The sequence below is a fragment of the Triturus cristatus genome, chromosome 8 (genome assembly GCF_964204655.1).
Source record: "Triturus cristatus chromosome 8, aTriCri1.1, whole genome shotgun sequence".
Lineage (NCBI taxonomy): Eukaryota > Metazoa > Chordata > Amphibia > Caudata > Salamandridae > Triturus > Triturus cristatus.
This window is the reverse complement of record NC_140591.1, coordinates 165,855,755-165,879,626: the sequence shown is the minus strand read 5'-3', so window position 1 is coordinate 165,879,626 and position 23,872 is coordinate 165,855,755. Positions and strand designations below refer to the sequence as shown.

Below are 23,872 nucleotides of genomic sequence, written 5' to 3'. Positions count from 1 at the left end.
ACTTTTTATGCAATAGTTGTCCTGCAAACTGTTTTTTGCGGAGGCACATCCCCAAAGTTTTATTGAATAAAAATATAAATACGGTCATGATGTCATTAATTGCAAAATTGACAATTTTAAGAGGTTCATCCTGCAGCACTAAAGGTTTGCAAAATCCCTATTTTGTGTATGAGCTATGCAGTGTTTGCGTCTATATTGAAATATGCATGCACTTCAAAAACAGTTTGAGTAAATTAAGCAAAAATAGATGAAAGAGAAAATGTGCATGGACATGTCAGTAGCTTCTTTATGTGCTCTAAATAGTGCTGGAGTTAAAAGCTGTGTAAATAAAGCCACCATTTCTTATCTGTTAGTATCAGACTGAAATTAAGCCACACTTTTGTTGCTGGCCTTCTGTGTCATTTCATTTGGTTGACCTTTGTCTGTGTCCCCACTTGATTCTTGTTCTGTGAGCATGCCACAACCTTAAGGGCTTTTTTGGGAAGGAATTTGAAAATACACAAGTGACCAGATTAGTGTATTCAATCACGGTTGGAGATATTTCCTCGACACTATGGCCCTTTTTACCAGTGGTTATATAATTTCTGAGATGTGCAGTAACTCCTGTTACCAAACATATCCAAATAATAGGTTTTGTGGTTTTTATTGCGCCTGGGAAAACTGGGGGGCATATTCACATCGGAGCACAGAGCTGCGCCAAATTTGGCGAAGTCGTGCTCCGACATTTTTTAAATGCTAGGATGAGCCGTATTCACAAGAATACAGTGCACCCCTGTGTTTCCCATAGCGCTGGGGTAAAAAAAGCTGCCTAGCGCCAGCGCAGGCATCCTGCCGCCTTGTTGCAAGGGTGCCCTTGCTGCAGGAACAATTGTTTATGTGCAGGAAGGGTCACCATCCTGCACATAAACAATCAATAATGGTGATTTGCACCTTCTGCAGCACACATAGAAAGAGCAAATTCTATTGCCGGGTGTTCCATGGTGCTTGTTTTTGGCGCTGCCTCAGCCTTGTAAATCTGGGGCAGCATCAAAAAGCAGTGGGTGATGCGGAGGAACACCTACAGCAACACCCATTGCACACCCCTTTGCCACAGAGGACTGAAAGGGGCATATTTACAAGGTGGCATTAAGTCACGCAAAGTGGCTTAGCGCCACCTTGTAAATATGTAAAATGGTGCTGCGTCTCTCCCATGGTGCTGAGGGCTTGTAAATATGCCCCTGGATATGATAAAAAGCGTATCCCCTGTTAAATTTAGGTAGGTCAAACGTGCCGGTATTTCTTTGGACGAAAATGGCCTTTATTTACCAGGATGCGGATTTTGGAGTGCTAAGCACCAAACTCTGCATCTTATGTCCCATTTCATGGGGAAAACTCATAATACCTGATGATTATCATATCCAGCGTTTAACCTTTTTCACCCCCGCTCCACAAGGATCTAGATCTCTCTGCCCAGTGCTCATGGATTACATCTGCTAACCTTACACTTTTCTTATTCCCAATTCCAGTCATTACTGTAGGTAGTCATTTTTCTCGTTCGTTTGTCATTATTGGTCTTGGTTGCTATTTGTTCTTTCTTGTCTCCAACCTTCTTCTTGACAAAACTGTGCATTGCTAGGGAGGATTTACTTTGTGTAATCTCTCTCCGCATGCATTACCACCTGGCGGAAAGAAATACTTTTGTAATGAAGGCACAAATCTTTAATAGCACTCTTAATTGTATCAGCTGGTTCAAAATTAAGGAAACAAATTTAAAAAACACCTTCCTGGTTTCACTTAGGCTTGGACACATGATCAGGGATTCATCATTTACATGGTTGGAAGATTCAGGCTGTTGCAGTAGGAGTGCACAGCTGGAGAGTGTGAATAACATCTCAACCATCTGTGATCCAGGACTGCACTGCCTTTTACATACAGAAACCACTTCCCACCAAACAATTATATATTTAAAGTGTAGAAAATTAACCAAGAGGTGATGTAGCCTTTATATGTTCAGGGACTTGGTTCCCCAGCTCATCATCCAGGTATATCCTTTCTCTTCTCCCCAACCACAAGGTAATGATCACCACATCTGCCAGAACTGCAAATGCCACTCCCATATTCCAGATTAATGCTCCTAAACCATAGGAATCATGCAAAGCCTAACACATTGTCACTTTATTCATCCACACTAATGCTGGAAATGCCTCCAATGTAAGCACTTACAAGTGACAAGTGAAGTGCTGCTATTGCTTCCAATGTTTAACTTTTTTTTTTATAGTTCTAGTGTTAGACAAGACTGTTTGATTTTATCAAAATTATATGTATACTATCCTTAGATAAAGGGGCTTTTAGCCAGCTCTCATTATCCTTTGGTCTTTTGTTGTGTTATTTACATTTTCTTTCAGCCACTAGAGCACACAGCATGGGACTGCGGGGTCAGCCTTCTTTAGCCATTGGCTAACTTCACTTTGAGTGACTGCATTTTGCTCTTTCACAATTAGCACATCCACAAACAAGGTCGTTTGTCCTCCGTGCCAGAGTCAGGACGCTTTTGATGTGAGCACAAGGCACATTCCTGCTTTATCAGATCCCATCTCCAGCTAATCCTGTTGTAAATTCCCTTTGGAGTGGCCTTTGTTTATCTGACTAATGCTATTTCACAGAAAGGAATTGTGTGCTACCAAAAAGGATTTGGCAGAAGAGCATGCCAAACTTAGTTTCTCTAACTCTTTTTTATGTTCTGCTGAAACAACTTCACTTTTTTAGTACGTTCGTCTTACACAACACTTTGATGTGCATAAAAACGTATTTATTTGTAAAGCACGTTTTTGTTTTCTTTCCATTAGAGTGATTTTTTTCCAAAGGTAAGGGTTTCATCAATCTCACGACTGTCAATTGATCTGATGTATCATCTTCTACAAATCCACTGACTTGGTCCCATAATAGAGAATATTTGCCAGGAATTTGTTTTACTCTTTAGGGCTCCGTGCCAGCAGTCCATCAAAGCAATTGAAAGTGCAAAAACTAGTGTGGGAAAGGTTTTCAGTATGGAGTTGTGAAAGAAACACCCTTTAATATTAACAGAAGATATATATTTTTCTAAATCATATACATGGTGCAATTTTGTATTAACTGGACATGTGAACCAACAGGACGGAGAAAACGTTGTGCATTGATCATGTTTATTTAATTTCTGCACCAGCTGGAAGGTGCAAATACAGTGTTTGCACTGGCATGTTGGAGCAGAATTGCAATGCACCAGTTTAAAGTTCTAGGGCTTGGGGTGTGTGTAGTTCCTTTTGATGCTTTGAAACCAAATAATGATGTTTTTCAGAATGTTGTGCTTTGAAAAATGTATTTCAAGACCGATGCGTATTTGTAAGCATTGACACTCCTGCGCAGACACCTTAAAGCGCTACTACTGCGTCACAGTGTTAAGTCAAACAATCCTGAAGTTACTTTCTGAGGTCTCACTCCTCAGAAGATTATTGATATTTTCAGAAATATCAAAAGATTAAAGAAATATCACCGCAGAACGCTGATGACAATGGATGCCTGCTGTCTTATTATGTCCCATGATTATGGTTTTTTATTTGTTGAAATATTTGCTGAGCTTCCCCAGAGATCCTGCATGTCACACTCTGCTATAACTTCCACATATATATTTTATTAAACGCATGGTATTGCATCCTCTAAAGTTCCAAATAAATGCAAAGAGTCCTAGGGATAGGATAGCTCTTCCTGGAGCTAAGTGAAGTTTCACAACTTCACTGAAGATGCAAGTTAAGATGTCCTTCCTGCCACTGGTCTATTGGATGCATAACTACCACCGCATACCAGATGATTGCCTCTATATCTCCTTGGAGCCAAGTGTCCCAAGCATATATTTTGCTTGCTTTCCCCCACACGTTTAACTATTTGTGTCGAAAAATTTGAGTACAGAAATATTGGGCTACTAACAATCTGACCAAAATTCTGAGGACTAAAACACCAAAAAGGTCATTGCATTTAGGTAAGTATAGATGTTCTATTCTTAACTCCACATCTACACACCTTGGTAATGATCTATCTATCTATCTATCTATCTATCTATCTATCTATCTATCTATCTATCTATCTATCTATCTATCTATCTATCTATCTATCTATCTATCTATCTATCTATCTATCTATCTATCTATCTATCTATCTATCTATCTATCTATCTATCTATCTATCTATGCAACTCTCTCTGTACAAAACTCTCTGTCTATCTATTATAACCTCTTCATTCATCTATCTTTTCGACATTTTATATCTGGTTGTAATAAAGATTTACAAAACATTACAAAAAAGCATTAGCAAAGTCAAGAGGCTGGTTGGTAACGCATACAAACTGACTTCTTAGGTGTGGTGTTAACCAAGACCTTTTGTTTCTACTAAAAGTGTATATATGACATAGTTAGTTATTAGGGTTTTCAGCCAGACTTCATCCATTAGTCTCTTGTGGTGTCATCCACATTTTGATCACCCACTCCACCATGCATCCTAGAGGAAAAGGATGAGCCCACTTCATTGTGAGTTGCTCTTTCACCGTTAGCACATCTACAAACAAAGTAGTTGCCTTCATCTCCAAGGACTACAGTGGTGCTATAGTAATGTGAGCTGTTTGAAGACACAGAAATATTTTGCCTTTAGCCAGTGTGTTTTCTTTAAGATGGAAGAGTGCCTGTTAACTTCCTCAACAGTAAACCTTTGCAATATCCAAGACAGATCAACATAATAATTCTTAAAGCCAAAAGGCTGGTGGCCAATGCCAGTCGTATTTGCTTTGACAATACTTGGTTTTGTTTTAGTTGTATATGCTGCAAACTCGACTCAAAGTTATTGAAGCTCTTTACACATGCACCACTAACATTGCACAAGCACACATTCATTTTGTAAGCACAGGGAGATTAAGTGATTTGCCCAGAATCACAAAATGTTGAGCAGAGGCTGAGTCTCAAACCTTGTTCCCTAGTTCCAAGGTTGGTGACTCTGGCTGTAATGCCTTATCCTCTCCCTTCTACAACCAGAATTGTGATACACTTTCTAGACACATCATACCCATTCTGTATTTCACCAACTTGTAAATATTTACTCTCTTTACCCTTTTCCACCTCCAGTTATTAATAATTAATGTACTCATTTATGTAGCTTTCTATCCTTTCCCATACCGGACATCAAATGCATGTTCTTAATATATGTAAACATACGCAAGCAATAGGACTATGATGGTATTTGAAGGTTCTACCAACTGAGGTTTGAATGGAATACAATTGAACAATGAGGAATGGAGAGACTTAAGAATATTGGAGCACAGGGTTTAGGCCAACAATGGATGATCCCATTGTTGAAGCAGAGGGTCTATGCTAGCCACTCCTACAGGTATTAACCCTCAGTCTACAGGTATTAACCCTCAGTCCTTAAAAAACAATGTTAACAAGTACTTCAAGCCATTGTGCTATTAATGCTGTAGTATGGATCTCACTACTGGTAGGAGTTCCCACATTACACCCAGCTCTTCTCAGAGCACCATCACACTGGGCACCCTGGGCAGCCACAAGGAGGTCAGTGGTATAACAAAAGCCTCCGCAGCCCCCGCAGTGCAGGGGGGTCTGAGCTCCGGGGGAGGCCCTCTGGCACTGTGCTATGGGTACGTGGCCCCTGGCCTGGGAGCTCCTGACTGGGTGTGGAGATTGGGGGGCCCCTTCCATGTACTTTGCAGAAGGGCCCCCTCAAGTTTTGTTACACCACTGAAGAAAGTTTGATCATAACACATCAATCTTAATCACACTGAATTGACTCCTCATTGAGGCAAAACATATCTATATCTGGATGTAGTATCCAAAAGCTCTTCATTGTGGCTCCCTGGCCTGTCAAGCTTAGAAACAGGACATATACAGGTGACCAGCAAGACATGGTAAAACATTTTTACTGTTACCAAATATTGATAATACCCAGTTTACTGTCCTTAGAAGGGTAGAAGTATAAGTCAGCATTACCAGGATACAATTTTGTGTAATCCACAAAACACTGCATATTTCAAAAGAGTGTTCAAGTCAGTCAGTCAGTTTGCTTACCACGATCACATTAATTTAGGTTTTAGGAATTAAAATGTAGGAATACATTCAGAAGTATACAAAGTGGGACGGGAACTTCAAGCCAGTTCATTTAGGCCCTCACTACAAGTGGCACCAAATGTGTTAATTATCACATCTTTTATAATCGGATGTCCTGGGGATCAGAATTTAACAAGAGTGACAAATACCCTCTATTATGAGATTTTCAATGTAAAATGTTGCATAGCATGCATTTTTTGTGTTTACTGCAACCAAAGTGCACATGTTCTGCATTGTTCACTTCATTTTTTCCCTTAGTAAATCCCAGCAAGTGTGACCTGCAGAATCTACCTGAGGGAAATTTGGGGGTGGGAAGTTATCCACAAAACTTAAAATTCCAGTCATACCAGAATTTAACAGACCCTCATAATTGGAGCAATTGATGACACCGCCACCCCCCACGCCCACAAACTCGCTCTCTTCCTCTTGATTCATATTTTGATAAGATTGTGTTTGATCTGCAGATGTTGGCCTCTCTGCTATAACCAGGGTTTGGACTCTCAGTATCTGATGTATTTACATCAGGGATGTATGCAGTTTTACTGCAAGCTTTTACAAATCCGGTTTTGGTTCTGCTTGTGGGAATTGTTTTACTGCCCCACTGGGTGCCTCACATCAGCCAAGCAGAGCAGCTGATGAAAACGGGGACTGACACGTGCTCAATGTGAATAATTTTGCATTGGTCCAGAATCCGCTAGTAAGCAGGAAGTGTTGAGTTACCATCTGTCTTACTCAGTGGTCGAGAGAAGCTTAAATTTGCTTGTAGCTATCAATAGTGCAGCAGGTGCAATGGCACTTGACACCAGGAGTATGAGGGGCCCAAGGAGTGCAACACCACTTTGTCTCGCTTTCCCTATTTAACTAGGATCAGACGAGCCCTTTTTCCTTCCTTGCATTACATCCTTCCTCGTTCCTGGCCAGTGGTGTAATATGCCAATTACTTCTGATAATCTCATCATTCAGATTACCCTTCCTGCTCCAGTCCTTACTAAATGAGCCTCGTGGGCTCCCCTTCCAGTGGGTGTTCCACATAAATATTGAATGAACAATATTGATGGGACAGAATATCGAGGATAGACTATCGAAAAAAAATATTGACAGGTATAGTGTCCTGCAAGTTAGCAGTGACGGAACCCTTTTGGCTCCTGATGGACTCGGTAGAGCTATGACGTAGCGTGTTAGAGCGGAGTGCAATGAAGGGTGATTTAAAATGTTGAGATAGGGGAAAAGTAACCCGAAGGTCGACAGTGCTCTCATAGGGAATTTATCGTGGTCCAAGCACGTGTTCTGTAGTTGAAGTATGGAATCAACGTGTTGTGCGTGTGAATTCAAAGTAAAGCTCCAGCCACTGTGAAGCCACTGAAGATTACAAAAGCAGTGCAGAGAATCTACACGTCATTGCCTGAGAACCTGCTGGTCAGGACATACAAAAAAGTATTGCACTGCCACCTAAGATAAAGCCATACTTTATACGGAGTGTCTACGCTGCAGACGGATACAACCAGGTTTTCAAAGAGAAGTCACTGATAATCGGAAATTGCAAAATAACACTGCAAGCAGAAGAGTTGCAAGGCGTAGACCAACTAGGTGTCAAAGTGCAAATTGACATTAAGAAAATAAGAAATAATTGACTTACCAAACCCATTACAGAGAATCATCACAGTGCTGCACACAGTGAAATGGCACAAGGAAACGTGCCAACAGTTGTGCTTTACCGAGCCGTCCATACCCGCAGTGGCCAGTCACCGAAACTACTGAATGGGGCTCAGAACATCTTCACAGGTTTTGGAAGAATAAAGAGCTGAGAACGACTCTCAGAATAGTGACATTTTTCAGATGGCAGCGAAGAAAGCCACTTTTCCCGTTAGCAATAAAGATGATCCTGAGGTCAGCAGGTCGTAAGGCCTCACAGATGAGTTGCCTACACCAAGTCACCGTGAGCCACCAGCAGTGTTATTAAGTTTCCCACTGGTCTACAAAACTGCTGCGTTCCTGAAACCACCATCACCTTTCAATACCACCAAAAAGAAAAATATTGGCAATAAATAGATTGTATAGATAGAGACTTTTGAAGTTTTCATTGATTCACTTGGAAACTGATAACAAAAAGTTTATCAAATACCTCAAAATCCTTGCTAATGATGGTGTTAAAGAAGTCATAAGGAAAATGCCGGAAACTGACGAAGAAATCACATACCATCAGAAAAAAACTTTGAATCACAAGTTCAATCCAATGCCCAATGTAGATCAAAAAGATACATTTTCAGTCAAGAACGATAGAAAGTTGGTGAAACCATCAATGAATTTGTAGAAAGACTCAACACACTCATCAAACATTGTAAGTTCAATTAAGTTAATGATGAAGCTATACGTCTTAGAGTTATTGATGGATGCTTATTAGATTCCTTCAGACAATGAATGCTGAGAGAAACTCTTAGTCTGGAGCGAGTGATAATGGTTGCCAAAGCTGATGAGCATGCCGATAGACAAGCTGCTGACATGGAGGCCGGAGGTGCCCAGAACAAATCAATCATGAGTGTGAGAAGTAAGAAAAAGTAAAAAACTGAAGGACACAAGGTGATGTCTACACGTAAAACACATTGTATTGTAGGTGTGTATTTTCGTTTCCACACAAAACTAAATGTCTTGACATTGAACATATATGTAAAGGCTGTGGGAAGGAAAACCATTTTGTGATGGTTTGTGGAGCAAAGGTAAAAGCAAGTGCGTCATGGCGCAAAGACAAAATTAAGTCTGGTTGGCAAGCTCAACTCAGCCAGCGTAGTTTGTGGAGTTTTGCCGACTCTGCACTCCGCTGGGAGCGTGAAGTTTGGCAAAAACTCTGATTCCGCCACCCAGGAGGTTAGCTAGTTTCATGCATTCATCATGAATCATGATAGATGATCATCATCATACTTAGGAGGACGATGAGAGACAACACTATGCATGTACTGACCAGTAGATGGCAGTGTGACATGAAATAGGTTGCTCTTCTAAGCTAGCATTGCTTCTCCTTCTCTATCGTGCACACTCAGCGCAGTGCAGATTCTCAGACCACTGTTCTGCCTGGCAGGCTCATGGGGTCTGGTGTGCAGCCTCTTTGCTCTCTAGAGTGGGGCAGTGAGCCCCATGATGACCTTGGGGCCCCTACAGTGCGTCATGGCTGAGGTGAGGGGGCTCCCAGGAGCCCGAGATGAATGCTGGCGCACCTGCTATTCGGGCTGAGCAGTAAGCTACATGTGCTGGAACTGGAAGGTGAGTGTGAGTACCAAAAAGCAATTGTTAACTGTATTTTTAAAATAGTTATTATTTCTAGCATTGTGATTGGTGCTTTATCATGCTAACCATATTTTAACTAGGCAGAGCTGAACTCCGTGGAATTCCATATGTTTATATGCAACTCCGCTGAATTCTGAGTAGTGCAACTCCGCAAGCTCCACCCACCCTTGGACAAAATAGCTGCCAGAACGTTCCAGAAGTAACTTTCGAAGCACACCCACAAGGCCAAGCGGCGACATCTGTTAAGACAAATTGACACTGACTGAAGTCGATTGTCAGCTAAATCATCATCAAGCAGTTCTTCTAGATCGGTATCAAGTGAAAGTGAAGAAAATGTCTGTGCCCTAACGATGTTTACGTCAGAAAAGCATGCACATATTAGACTGGCCACAGGTGAAGAAAAATGTCAGTTAAAGAAAAGTCTACATGCTAGGGCACCAAAGTAATTCCAGAATTGTGCAAAGATTGCAATGAAAATAAATGGTTGTTTGATACCTTTAATCAACCACAGTGGTTACGTCGATAAACATTATGCCTGAGGCGAAATATAATTAACTGTCTCCATTACAGCGACTGATGCCATTGAAAACCAAAGTGTACGCATGGGCTGCATCGACCCTCTTAAAAAATCAAGGTTCATTTGTAGTGGCAATGAAACACATAAAAATGAAGGTGCAAGCACACTTCCTTGTGCTTCAAGGTACAGCGTAAAGAGCCTGTCTGCTCAGTTTCAGCACAGCTGCTGATATGGGTCTGATTTCCAGAAACTACAAAATGAATGCTCACCATGAAATAGTAAGTCAATATCTTTCATTGTTTCATGGTATAGGAAAGCTTAAGACTATGAAAGTGAAGCTGCTTATTGATAAGGATATCCATCCTGTTGCTCAAACACATTGACAAATTGTTTTTCATTTACAAGAAGCTGTTGAAAAAGAAACTGAATCGTTATTTAAGGATGATATCATTGAACGATCTACTAGTCCCACACCATGGGTTTCCACCATAGTGGAATTGCCCAAAAGGACAATGTGAGAGCTGTATGCATAAGCATTGACATGCGTGAGACAAACAAGAAAATTGAATAAGAGCGACATCCAGGTCTACACATTGCTGACATGATAATGCAATTAAATGGGGCAAAGGTCTTCTCTCGCCTTGAATTAAATAAAGGTTATCATCAATTGGAACTCGAAGAAGATTGCAGGTACATTACAACCTTTTCTACACATGTTGGTCTGTTTAGATACAAAAGACTAAGTTTTGGTGTATCAAAGGTTGCAGGACATTTTCAAGACATCATTCGATGTATATCATACAGCCTTTTGTGAATGCGTTAAATTGTAGCAAGGACATATTACTTTTTGGAGCTACGCAAAAAAGAGCACAATAAGACTCTCATAAAAGTATGTAGTCAAACCTGCAGATGCAGGTTTGACTATGAATTATGATAATTGTGACTGCTGTTGCCTTTCTGCCATCAACGCAGATCCTGGACATTGAAGTTGACAGTTCCCAGTTTCTAGTTACAAGATCGGGTCGAACAATTAAAGCACCAAAAAGATTAATTAAAGTGATTTAATTGTGTGTATGTATATATTGTATACAAAATTTAATTTTCCATTTAACAGAGAGGGAGACGTGGTGTCTTGTGAGTTTGCAATGATGGAATCTTTTTGGCTCTTGATGTACTCCGTAGAGCTATGACATAGGTGTTAGAGCAGAATACAATGAAGGCTTCTTTAGATTGTTGAGTTCGCAGTTACACGCAGAAGAATAAAGATGTGTAATACTAAGCTCCATGTGTGGCATAGTCATTTGTGGGTACCGATGCTGGGGAAGACGATATAACAGGTAACATACATGCCAACAGACCCGATTCAGAAGGGAGACTACACATTTTTAAAGCCAAAAATGGCTCTATTTTAGATGTCTCCCAACTAAAAGTGCATCAGTTTTAATAGAAATCAATTGGGAAAATGCATTCCCTCGATATTCATTCAAGAATCTCTCACATTCCTGTTATAAAATGTTGGCATGCATGAGGTAAGTAAGTCTAGATTTTAAGTACCTCACTCCACATATGCGGTAAATATATCATCAGGGTATGTGTAGATGTGACGTTAGGAATAGTAAATCTATACTTTCCGATATTCACCTACCTGTTGATATTTTGTCCCTCGATATTAATATGCCACAATATTGTTGGTGTTGATATTCATTAGTACAATCCTCACAGTTGCATTTGGTTGGGTGCGAGATTGGTTTGCTCATGTTCGTACTGTAGGTCCTGAGAACAGAAAGAGTAATGAAGATTATCAGTGAGGCCCTCATAATAAGCTGCCAAGTCTACTGCAATATGTGAAGTAAATAGTGTTACTGCACATATCCCAATTATGTGTTTTTTGATAAATAATGGCATGTCAAACCTGATGATATTTACTGGGGAAACATTCTCAGTATTTACTAAATCATTTCTGAATTCAGCAAGTTATTCCTCCAAAACTCGTAATTTGGTGGTGTTTATTGCAAACAATAAATTCCGTCTCTGCAGAGTCAGATTTCATCAGGTGCAATAAATATCACACCCATAACAGGGCCTGAATAATAGGTCCTTTAGAGCTTATGGCACCCTTGCTGCGCCACAGGCATGCTCAGTGGTTCATTTGCCTAGCAAGAAGTGTCTGCGCATGTGAGCTTGAGTGGTAGTTCTGGTCCATGACTTTCTGCAGACCATGTTCTTCAACGCTGGATCTTTGTGCAGTGATGCCTTGTTTAATGTCTCCTGGGCTCTCTTTCCTGATGTAGTTTCTGTGAATTTGAACTTGCAGGAAGGTGTCAGCTCAGAGAGCAAACAATGTCAGCACCATCTCGAAAAGCAGCGCCATGAAAGCTAACCTTGGAGACAATGAAGAGGAGCCAGACACTAGAAGACCTTTACCAAGTAAGGATCCGCTGATATTTTCATTGCATGAAAGAACTTTCTTAGAATGCTAATATTTTCTCTTTTCATGGAGTAATCTGCACTTCGGACCACAAGTTCACTTTTAAAGCAACCCTTATTCTCCTTTTAGCACTTTTTACTGTAGGTGCCAAACCATGGATACGCTGGTGGTTTACAGTTTGGCACTAAACCAGGGGTTAAGGATAACCAGTGAATATGCAAATAACCACATATTCAGGTCCTCTGCATGTAGATTGATCTCATAAATAAGGGACACAGGGAGAACCTCTGGTACTCTGAGCACTTGGTAGCTGCTTTTAGGGAAGGATGGGTGGTGGTGTCACCAGTTATACATCCTAGCAAACAGCCATGAAGGAACGCATCAGCCGTGGCCTGTGCAGGTCAGAGCAGTGGGGCGCAAGGGCCGGTTTGGGGGGGATTTGACAGACGACGACGAGGGGAAATTAATTATTTAAGTTTCCCTCGTGGTCGTCTATCGAATCCCCCCAACCCGGCCCTTGTCCGTCGAAATGCTCCCCCCATGCCCCACCACTCTTACCTGCATGGGCCGTGGCTGGTTTAAAGGTTGAAAAACAGGAAAACTTTTCCATGGATCTATAGTCTTCCTTATCGTTTTATATACCATTTTTATGTTTTGTTAACCAAGTGTGTATTTCCGTGCTCTAGAAATTAAAATATGAAAGCAAACAGTGAAGGCATTACCTTTAAATTCTCGTTATATTTGATAAACTGAATAAAGATGTGGAGTTTTCATTAGCAAGGAAATAAACCTTTTAAACTTGTGGTAAAGTATGTCTATGAAGAATGTTTGACTTCAGTTGTGTGGGCAAAAACAATTAGAGGCATTTAAAATATTATAAGCAGTTAAGACTTTGTTCCATGTGTTAGTATGACTTCCTCTTGGAAATTCAGAAGAAGGTGAGTAAGGCACAACTACTGCCAGAAAGAAAATTACGATTAGATCCATGCCTGCTTTAGACCAAGGAGACAAACACATTAAAGTATCATCTAGAAAATATATACATATTTACATCAGTGGAACTAGATAAAGTATAGTATAGAGTTTGCTGAGGAAAAATCCAAAGTATTAGCGAAGTCACTAGTAGATGTAATTGAAAAGTCTACCAGTTGCATGATGAAATATTTTAAGTTGAAAAAAAGAGGTTTATTGATATAATATAAAACATTACAGTAAATACAGAAATAGGGAATACAATCTTGATTGTATAAACTGTTAAATAGTATGGAAAGGGAGGGAAGGAGAAAAAAGAGGGGAAAGGAGGGAGGAGGAAAAATACATTTATAGTTACTAAAATATATATTGAGAGAAATGGGAAATTATGCAAGAAAGGTAAATAAACAGCAGAAACATATTGATGGAGGTTTAGGAACTTCTTCAATTCGGGGATTATGGAATCGTGTTACATTTGAGGATACATCTAGAAAATGAGTAATAGGTAACCGTAGGTATTCTCGTTTTATGGCAAGGGAAAAGGAATGGACATATGCTCTATCTAACCTGTGATTATAACAAACCCCATACCACCAGGCGTGATAAGAGACATTAGTGGTGTTTTTCCATGCCCTAGTGATTTGTTGAAAAGCAACTGCAAGGAGTAGATCTATAATATGAAAGGTGTTTGGGTATAATTCCCACTAGCAAGATACACTACCTAAAAATATGTTAAGAAAAGTGAAGGGTAATGGGTATGAAAGATATTGATGATTTGTTTCCAAACTAGCCCCCAACAATTATGAACATGAGGGCAAATGAATAGAATGTGATGTAAATCAGCAGGGGATGTATTACAGGACCAGCAAGAGGGAGAGAGAATAAGATCTATTTTGTGTAATGAAACAGGAGTTAGTAATAGTCTGTTATAAATATAAAATAAGGTTTGAGTAGTATTAGCAACCCTAGAGGATTTCCTAATTTGAATCCAGGTCTTGAAAGAAAGAAATAGATAGGGACAATTGGAGATCAGTCTCCCATAGGAGTTCTATCTCTGTTTTATCACAAATAGCTGGAGAAGAGGATAAGTGTTTATAAACTTGGGATGCAGATGGAGAAAGAGACAAGACCGAGAGAATAGTAGTAGGCGAATATAAGGAAGAAGTATTAGGTGATAAATTGTTGTGCGTTGACTGGATCAGCGAAATTAGGGAAGTATATTTAGAGGCACATGATTTAGGCAAAGAAAAACGTGCTTGAGCAACTGAAAATGATATACATGCATCAATCTGGAAAAGTTGATGTACCCATTCAAGCCCTCTAACATGCCAATCTCTCAAAAAAATGATTCTATTTTTGATTTTAAGAAGTTTATTGTACCATAGTGAAGATTGTAGAAAGCGATCTCTTGGAGAGAGATGATCAATAAGTAAATGTTGAAGATTTTTGCAACTATTATTGAAAATAGGAAGAGAAAGAGACAGATGTCGATGAGTAAAGGATAAAAATATCATCAGCTTAGACAGAAAGTTTTAATTGATTAGTGTCATATTTAAAACCAGTAATGTGAGAATTTGAGCGGATCTTAATTAAAAAGGGTTCAAGAGGTAATATAAAAAGAAGAGGAGAAAGAGGACAACTCTGTCTTACCCCACGATATAAAGGAGAAGAAGAGGATATAAGACCATTAACCAAAATAGAAGAAACAGGAGAAGAATAAAGTAAGGAAACATAATTTATAAATTGGTGACCAAAACCAAACCAGGACACAGTGGAAAAAATAAAAGACCAATCGACTCTATCAAAAGCTTTTTCAGCATCTAGAAATATAGCTGCTAAAGAATCTGTGCATAATTTGTCCTTAGTAAGGACGTTAAAGAAGAGTCTAGTATTATCAGAGAGGTGCCTGCCCTTAATAAAACCACATTCTTCTCTTCCAATTAATAGAGGTAAAAATTTCTCTAAGCGTAACGCTAGGATTTGTGCAAAAATTTTATAACCCAAATTATTTAGAGAAATAGGACTGTAATTTTTACAAAGATTACGATCTTTGCCATCTTTGGGAAGAAGGCATATCAAAGCTTCTTGAAAGGAGCCACTGGACATTTTGAAGGAAATAAAGAAGTGAAATAATAGATGTAATTTTGGAATAAGGATACAAGAAAAATAAGAGTAAAATTCAATCGTAAAACCATCCGGTCCTGGAACTTTACCTTGTTTAATGGATCGAATAGCAGAAAGAATATCTGACTCTTGGATATCATCATCTAACTCCGGATTTTCAGGGGTATTAAGGGTTTGGAAAAATTGAGTGAATTCTGATAGAATATCCTCATTTCTGTAAACTTAATGATTGTTAGAAGACAGGATAGAAATAATTTTGATATGTTCTTGGCTCAAAGTTTCCCCACTTTGTTTTGCCCCCCATAGTATTTTGCTGAGGACTTGAGCAAAAATGAGTTTGGATTATCAGTAGATAATTTGTTGAATTCGAACTTGGCTTTAATTAGTTCTTCCAAGCAGGATTTAGAATTTGTAAGGAAAAAAGAGTGTTCCAATTGTTTAATACGTGTCATAACGTGAGCAAAGAGGATTTCTTTTGTTGGGATACAAAGGAGATAATATTGTCTCTGGAAGCTGCCTTAAAAGCATCCCAGATAATCTGTGGAAACATGCATGGAGTTTCATTTTCACGGAAAAAGATGGTGATAAAAGATTCAAATTGATGGGTAAAATTGAAAATTAATAGGAGGGAGTTATTGAATCTTCATCTGTGAGTACCATGAATAGGGGGAAAAAGGTCACGGTCAAAAGAAACAGGGGCATGGTGGGAAATCAGTATTGAGCCGATATCTGAATGAGTGATATATTGTGTGAGGGCTTTTGAAGTGAATAGGTAATCTAAGCGAGATTGGGAAGAGTGTACTGGAGGTAAGAAAGAATATGATCGAAGTGTAGGATTACATAACCACCAGGCATCTACTAGAGATCTTTGTTGAATAGTGGAAGTGAATTGAGAGTGCATAGGGGCGGGGAGAAATCTAGAATAGGAATTGCGGTCAATAATAGGGTCCATAACCAAATTACAATCCCCCCCAACCAACAGATAGTCATCATGAAAAGACATCAATTTAGATAGTACTATAGGCCAGTAAGAAGCATACGGGGCAGTAGGTGCATATAAATTAAGAAAAGTCAAAGGAATATTATTTAATAACAGTGAAATAGGAACCCATCTACCCACATCGTCAGAATCTTGTGAAAGGATTTTTAAGTCAAGACGCTTATGACATAAAATGGCTACACCATTACGATTACCTGTACCCGGAGAGGCAAAAACACGGCCAACCCATTGTCATTTATGTTTAGCGATTTCTTTTTCTAAAACATGAATTTCTTGTAAGAAGGCTATATCACATTTTAAATTAGATAAATGAGAGAGCACCCGTTGACGTTTTATAGGAGAACCCAAACCCTTAACATTCCATGAAATAACTCCTAAAGTCATCTATAATAATGAATAGATTATACAATTAATGTAATAATAATAAAAACAACTAATGCTTAACAGTATGCTGTACACGATAATGTTCAGCTTGAAATTTGCAATATTACACCAGCAAAAATGAGTAGCATAAAGGAGGAAATGAGTGGTTATGAAAAAATAAAAGAGTGGGAGAAAGAGATATGGGTAAATAATGAGGAGATGGTATAGAAAAAGAAGAGCAGGTTGGAAAAAACAGTAGCAAAGAAAAAGAGGTGATTGAAAAAGGATAGATAAAGTGGTGAAAAGAAGAAGAAACAGATATGAGAGATTAAAAACATACATCGTAGATTAAAAAAATATAATAACCAATTACATAAGATATGAACAAAATAAGGGTGATGAAGTCACATAAGGAAAATAGTAAAACTGAACAGGCAAAAAGATGAATTGTACAGAGGAAGAAATATGTAGATATGAAAATCAAGAAAGTAAGAGAAAAATGTATAAGCCGGAAAGAAGGAGCTAGTATAGAAAAAGAGAAGGAATCATCAATTGAGAAAGAAAAATATTCTGAAAAAAGACAGGGACAATAGAGAGAGGAAAACGAGACAAATACAACAAATAATAAACATATACCATGAAATCCGGAAATATAATGACCAACTACAGAAAACATGAACATGATGAGGGTGGTGAGACCACATAAGGAAAATGGCACAACTAACCGGGCGATTCAGGGCGGACTGCGGAGGGAGGACATCACCCAAGCGGACCAGGGATAACAGAAAAAATGTTCACAAGGAATACCGCTAATAATGAAAGAGCAAAACATAACAGGTGAGTACAACGTAGGGGAATCTAAGAAACAAAGTATACGAGAACACAACAACAGTATCTGAACAACAGAGCATGCTAAATGAATAACATCACAAGATTAAAAATTAGGTTGTCGGGACATATCCATATCATCTTCTCCTCACTGTTTCAAGAATCGTTGTAACAAAGCAGGATCTTCGTAGTTGGTGGTTCTGTTCTTATATGTCACTTTATAAAGACATGGGTGGAAGAGACCAAATCTGGCATTGAGATTGCGGAGTGCTGGTCTCATATCCAAGAACTTATTCCTTCGATTCGCCATTTCCTTGGCATAGTCTTGAGCAAAAAAGAGATTGGAGCCTTGCCATGAAATACTGCCTTTGAGCTTAGCAGCCTGTAAGATCTTCATAACTCTATATATTCCAAGAAATATAAGATTACTCCTATAGGTTTGGCTGAAGAGGCTGCCATGGTTGGTATACGACCTAAACAATGTGCTCTTTGGATGTTTAGGGTAGGAGAGCTAGATTGATCAAGCACTTGTGGAAGAAAAGATTGGAAAAATGAAATGCGTTAGAGCCTTCCAAACCTTCTGCTAGACCATAAATACATAAGTTATTACGCCTGTTATGATTCTCCAAATTTTCCATATGTTTTTTGAGTACCAAGATCTCGGATTTCATTGATGGAACTTGGTTTACTACAACCTGAACAGATTGTGCTTGTTGTTCAATTTGCATAACCCTACCCTCCATAGTGGACCATTTGTGAGCCAAATCTTGGAGTCTTTTATTTGTTTCTTCCATGTAAGGCCGAAGAGCTCGTATCTCCTCAAGAAGCACAACCATAGTATTTGGTGGAGGAGACATAGTAGGAGGAGGGTCCTTTTTAATACGTTTCCCAGAAGTCGATATAGATGAAGTAGTTAATATAGGAGTCAGCTTGTTGGTGGAGAGTGGAATATTAGATGTTGCTCCCAATGTTTCCTTATTGGGAAGAGATGAGTTGCTCTCCAAGTTCTCCATATTTGCAGAAAGAACAGAGTAAGGATTGTGATCCGCCAAAGTTGAGAACGGTAAAGAAGCACCAGTGAGTCTACGAGTAGATTTTGTTCTCCCCAAAAAATATTGAGCAGGATGTGCAGATATTGAAATACCAGGACAGCGTTTAAAATATGAAGGAATATAAGTCGTAGCAGCTAAAGGAAGAAGGTCCCTGTTGAAGTAACAACAAAATTCTTGGAAAGTAGAGAGTTCAAGAACAGCAAAACAAAGAATATCTATGAATCATACAGAATTGAACTCCACTGTAGTCCATTGCTGTTCGACCAAGGATTGCAGTAAAACATATGACGAGTATCAAGAAACCATGAGAGGAAATTGGTACATCAACTACAGCACCTAGAACCGTGCAAACCATTAGCATTAGACCCGACTGTTCACCGAAGCAACACCAAGAACTCACTATGGCATTTAATAATCATGAGTAGTTTACCACAGCTCTGCGTGAATTGAAAAGAGTCCAAGACCAAATGGGAAGTACATGTAAATATTTGCATAAACTTTCATGCTTCTTGTTGTCCACTCAATAAAATGGCTTATAGTGTTGAGCAGTAAATTATGGTCAAGCGTTAAAATATGACAAAAATGCTCCCATTTCTGTGTGTTAGCAAACGCGGGCCGTTTCTCTAGAAAACAAAATGGCGGGTGCGGCTCCCCTGAGGGAGATGCTCCGACCACTGTAAAAGGGGAGAAACGTTCACCCACTCGTGAAAATAGCGAGAAATACAGACAGTAGTTTACCACAACTCTGCGTGAATTGAAAAGAGTCCATGACTAAATGGGCAGTTCGAATAAATATTTGCATACATTTTCATGCTTCTTGCTGTTGATAAAATGGCTTATAGTGTTGAGCTGTGAATTATGGTCAAGCGTTAAAACATGACAAAATGCTGCAGTTTCTGTGCGTTAACAATCGCGGGCCGTTTCTCTAGAAATCAAAATGGCGGGTGACTCCTGTGAGGGAGACACTCCGGCCGCTGTACCAGGGAGAGAGATGCTCATCAGCCCATGAAAATAGCCAGAAGAGCAGCCAGACTTCTTCATTGTACAGAACACTCCATCGGTAGGCGGTAAAACAGAGAGTTCCGTAGGAAAAAGCCGTCACCTCATCCGAGCCGCAGCGGAGCCCCTTCAGCCAGCGACAATCTTCCATTGGTGTCAAGCCACTTCCCCCTGCATGATGAAATATTGACCACAAAAATATCATAGCACAAAACTATCATTCAGCTAGATTTAAATAAATAAATAAATAAAGATACATTTGATAGGAAGCTAGATCTTGGTCTGCAGATTGTTCTTTTTGCGATTTGTGCAAATCTGTTCAGGAGTTTTTGAGACATTAAGGTTTACAAATATTTGTATATCTCAATGGTTCGGTCTGAGGGACTCCCGCGAGAGTCTCGCAGGAGCGCCAATTGAAAAATAGATTTGGTTTGGCCCAGGGAGCTTTTTTTCCCTTGGGCCAAATCACACCCGTGGGAGTCAGACACCCACAAGAGTTAGAGCTCTGATTGGCTAGCAGCAACATGAGAAAAATGTTGCAGGACTCGTGGACTTAGGTTTCCTGAGGTTTCTAAAAGCTAGGAGAGATGGAACCAGGCTTCCTACTCCTCTAATAATATAGGGAGTGTCATCAATTATGTCACTTGAGATGTCATGAGTGATGTCATAAATGACAACGCCAACACTCTCCAAGTTCACAAAGGACCTCAAGACCTGGCTCTTCGACGGATCTCCTTGAACATTATGGACCTGCGCTGTCCCCCCGCCGCGCCTTGAGACCCACTTGCGTGAGTAGCTGCACTTAAACTTAGGATTGATTGATTGATTGATAAATGATGTCATAGAACATGTCATGAGTGATGTAATATGTGAGGTCATAAGCCGTGCAAGGCGGGGGCGCAAGTTATAGTTAGCTCTGCTAACTTTAACTGGTGAATTTCAGTTTTTCTTTTAGTTCAAAATCTTATATTGGCACTGATATATTCACCTAACTTAACGTCACTTTAACCTTTGTTTTTTTCTGAAAAAACAAAGGCTTAAGTGACATTACAGTTAGGATTTATAATGATATTTTACTTTATATTAAAAAGCCTTAGAAATTTACTGAAAAATTAAAAGGTTAAAGGGACGTTATAGTAAGTTGAAACATATTAGTTCAAACCTGCAGTTTTGAACTAACAAAACCACTGAAATTCACCAGTTATACTTATCTCAGGTATTTATAACTCGCGCTCTTGCCATGCACAGTTTTTCTTCTATGATGTCATGTCAGATGTTGCAATGATGTTGTCCCCCTCCCATTTATAAAGAAATGTGCAATGAGGATGGGGTCCTGCGGCCTAAAGAAGGATAGGGAGCAGGGGCCATACACCTCCTCCTCTTTTAAAATATTATAGGCTGCTCCACCTTGCCCCTGACCCACCCAACCTCAAGCAAACAAGGCACTGAGCCCCGGGTAGGGAAGACGCAAAATTGCCCACACGGGCAACTCCCAGTGCAATAGAACTATGACTTTTTTGTTTTCTGAAAACAAACTACCTTCTTGCTTCAGTGGAGCATCTGTACCAGTGGCTTCAATGAAGACACAGATATCTCTGCCTCTCTAGAATGGATCTCTAAATTTGGCAAGCCTTCTTCTGCCAGAAGGGCAGAGGCCATGACTGCTCCTGAACTGGTGAGCTGGTGGGTCATCTGCCAAGTTCTAATGACCAGGTCAGTCTTTGCAGAGGTAAGGTATAACGAAAATCAAAGAAACTCAACTGCCTTTTTCTGTCTCTCTCGATGAGTAGTAGGGAGACACTGAAATTGAGGACTAACTGTGCAAAGACACATAATCCCATTTCTTGATTTCTCTCTGACATTTCAGGCTTACAGCGATATACTAAAATCGCATTGGAGCCACAAAAGATGTGAGATCTTACATCAGACTTAAATATTCTTTCTATTTTCAATTTACCAAAATAATCTTTCTACATTGTCCCTAAGGGCTCTGAAGCAAACAGTTCTGGGGACTCAGAGAGGTTTTAAGGCATGGGCAAAGTGGCCAATTGCCCAGGGCCCAAAATTCCAAGCTACACCATTGGACAGTGAACTATTTCTCTATTTCACCTCTTTCTATTTGTGTATTTCAACCTCTCTTTCGCTTCTCGTAATCTGACTATGCCTCTCTCTATTCAATATCATCTGAAAGATGTTTGACTCCTGGCAAGGCATAGCTCAACTCTTTTTGTGTGATGCTGTTTTCTGAACTAATGCAGTCTTGTTAGGCACCATTGTGACTTGTATTAGAAGAAAATAAATAATAAAATGTAAGGTTATTCCAAACAGGGGCCCAAAAAGTATATAGCGCCCAGGGCCCCCATATTCCTTAAGATGACACTGTTTGGGAAGTTTTGGGAAGAGTTCACAGAGGTATTCTCTGCTTGCTTCTGGGGGGTGGGGGATGAGTTGGGTTGGGAGAACAGATATCCCAAACGCAACAGTTACACATACTTTTTCTCCAAATAAGGTTCTCTGAACCTCCATGGAAACTAGCTTATGCATCTTTGGTCCTACATGACATTTCTTTGCCCCCTAGGGCCCTTGCTTGTTTTTTTTAAACATTTTTTTAGCTTTACCAGAGATGTAATGTTCCATTTCAGATGACATACACATTTAAAAAGTGAGGCTTCCGAAGTTACTGTTCATTAACCCTACTAGATGTATTCTACAGTAGATTCACATGTTTGTACAAATAATAGTTAGTCCGGTTAATGTATTGTATTTCTTTAAGAACCAGACAGGTATGTTGGACCAATGGGAAGCAGGTAACTTGACATGCTTCAAAGACAGCAATATTTGGGATTCCTCAGTCAGATGGTATTACTAAGTGCATCATATTTGTGGTCCCTAAAAGTGGCTATACATATTTATCCATTGCATAGTTGATTTTGTAAATGGAATCTGTAGCTTATGGAAGTAAGACAAACCCAGCAAAGAACTTGACCCATTTTAAATATTCACATAGAGGTGGTAACGCTGCTGTTGTGGAACTAGACACTGTAAAACAGAAGTTACTGTGCTTCTCCAGCTCACCTAACTGGGGCACTCGGGGTGAGAAACATTGATCTTCAATTGCTGTGAACTGGCAACAGATTCGGGGCGAGCTCCTTGCCTTGGCTTGTGATCACTGCTGGACTGGAAGCAGCAACCAGCCCTGTCAATCTGCTCGATGAGAGGTGTGTGCTAGTGAGAAACACAGCTCCCGCTTTTGTTACAGGGGGCGATATTGCGGCACTGCTGCAAAACCAGCCCCCAGTAACAAAACCAGCCACCATGGGTCCAAAACTGGCCCCCATCCTTCCGGCCCACCGGGAAAACGCCTGGTGCCTGCTACAGCCAATCCGGCCCTGAATGTCATCCTATCCATGCCGCTACAAATAATGATAAAGTAGGGGTAAAGAGTCTAATCGCATATGGTGATGAAGTAGGATTAAGAGCAGCGGATCGTAGCAATTCTTCTACAAATGGTAATGAAGTTTGATTAAAAGGCTAAACTTAGCAATGCTTCTACAATAGTAAGGAAATGTGGTTAAGAGTGGCAGAAGATAGCAACGCATTTAAAAACTGAAGTAGGGATAAGAGTGATGATCGTAGCAATAACCCTACACATGATAATGAAGTACAGTTAAGAGTTGTGGATCATATCAATGCCTCTACAAATAATAATGAAGTAATAATGAAGTAGGGGTAAAAGTGATGATCATAGCAATACCACTAAAAAGAGTAATGAAGTACGGTTAAGCAGCGGATCATAGCAAGGATTCTACAGATGGTAATGAAATATGGTTAAGAATGGCAGATCATAGCAATCCCTTCATAAATAATAATAATTAAGAGTGGCTGATCCTAGCAGTGCCTCTACAAATTGTAATGAAGTAAGGATAAGAGCGATGTTCATAGCAATACCTCTAAAAATGGTAATGAAGTATAGTCGCCATAGGAGCATACAACCATTTGCATACTCCGGTGAAGATCAACCCTACAGCTGGAAATTCCATAAATGTACATGTGTCATGCCAGTTGCAATGTTAAACAGCACATTGAAAGTCCACATCTGTGAACTTCATTACGAAGGAGATGCCAGCTGGGCTTCTTAGTGGATGAACAGTCCCACAGCTCCCCAGCTGGTGCTCCTATTTGATTGATATA

At 39.7% G+C, this 23,872-nt stretch overlaps 1 protein-coding gene across 4 annotated transcripts in view; it reads left to right on the top strand.

Annotated features, from left to right (window-relative positions):
* IGSF5 (immunoglobulin superfamily member 5) overlaps nt 1-23,872 on the top strand; it is an 850,576-nt gene that overhangs the window by 713,646 nt on the left and 113,058 nt on the right. For all 4 annotated transcript variants that reach the window (XM_085621233.1, XM_085621235.1, XM_085621232.1 and 1 more), the window contains one exon: nt 12,230-12,342. In XM_085621233.1, coding sequence (XP_085477359.1) covers nt 12,230-12,342 — 113 coding nt within the window. The remainder of the gene's footprint in view (nt 1-12,229; nt 12,343-23,872) is intronic.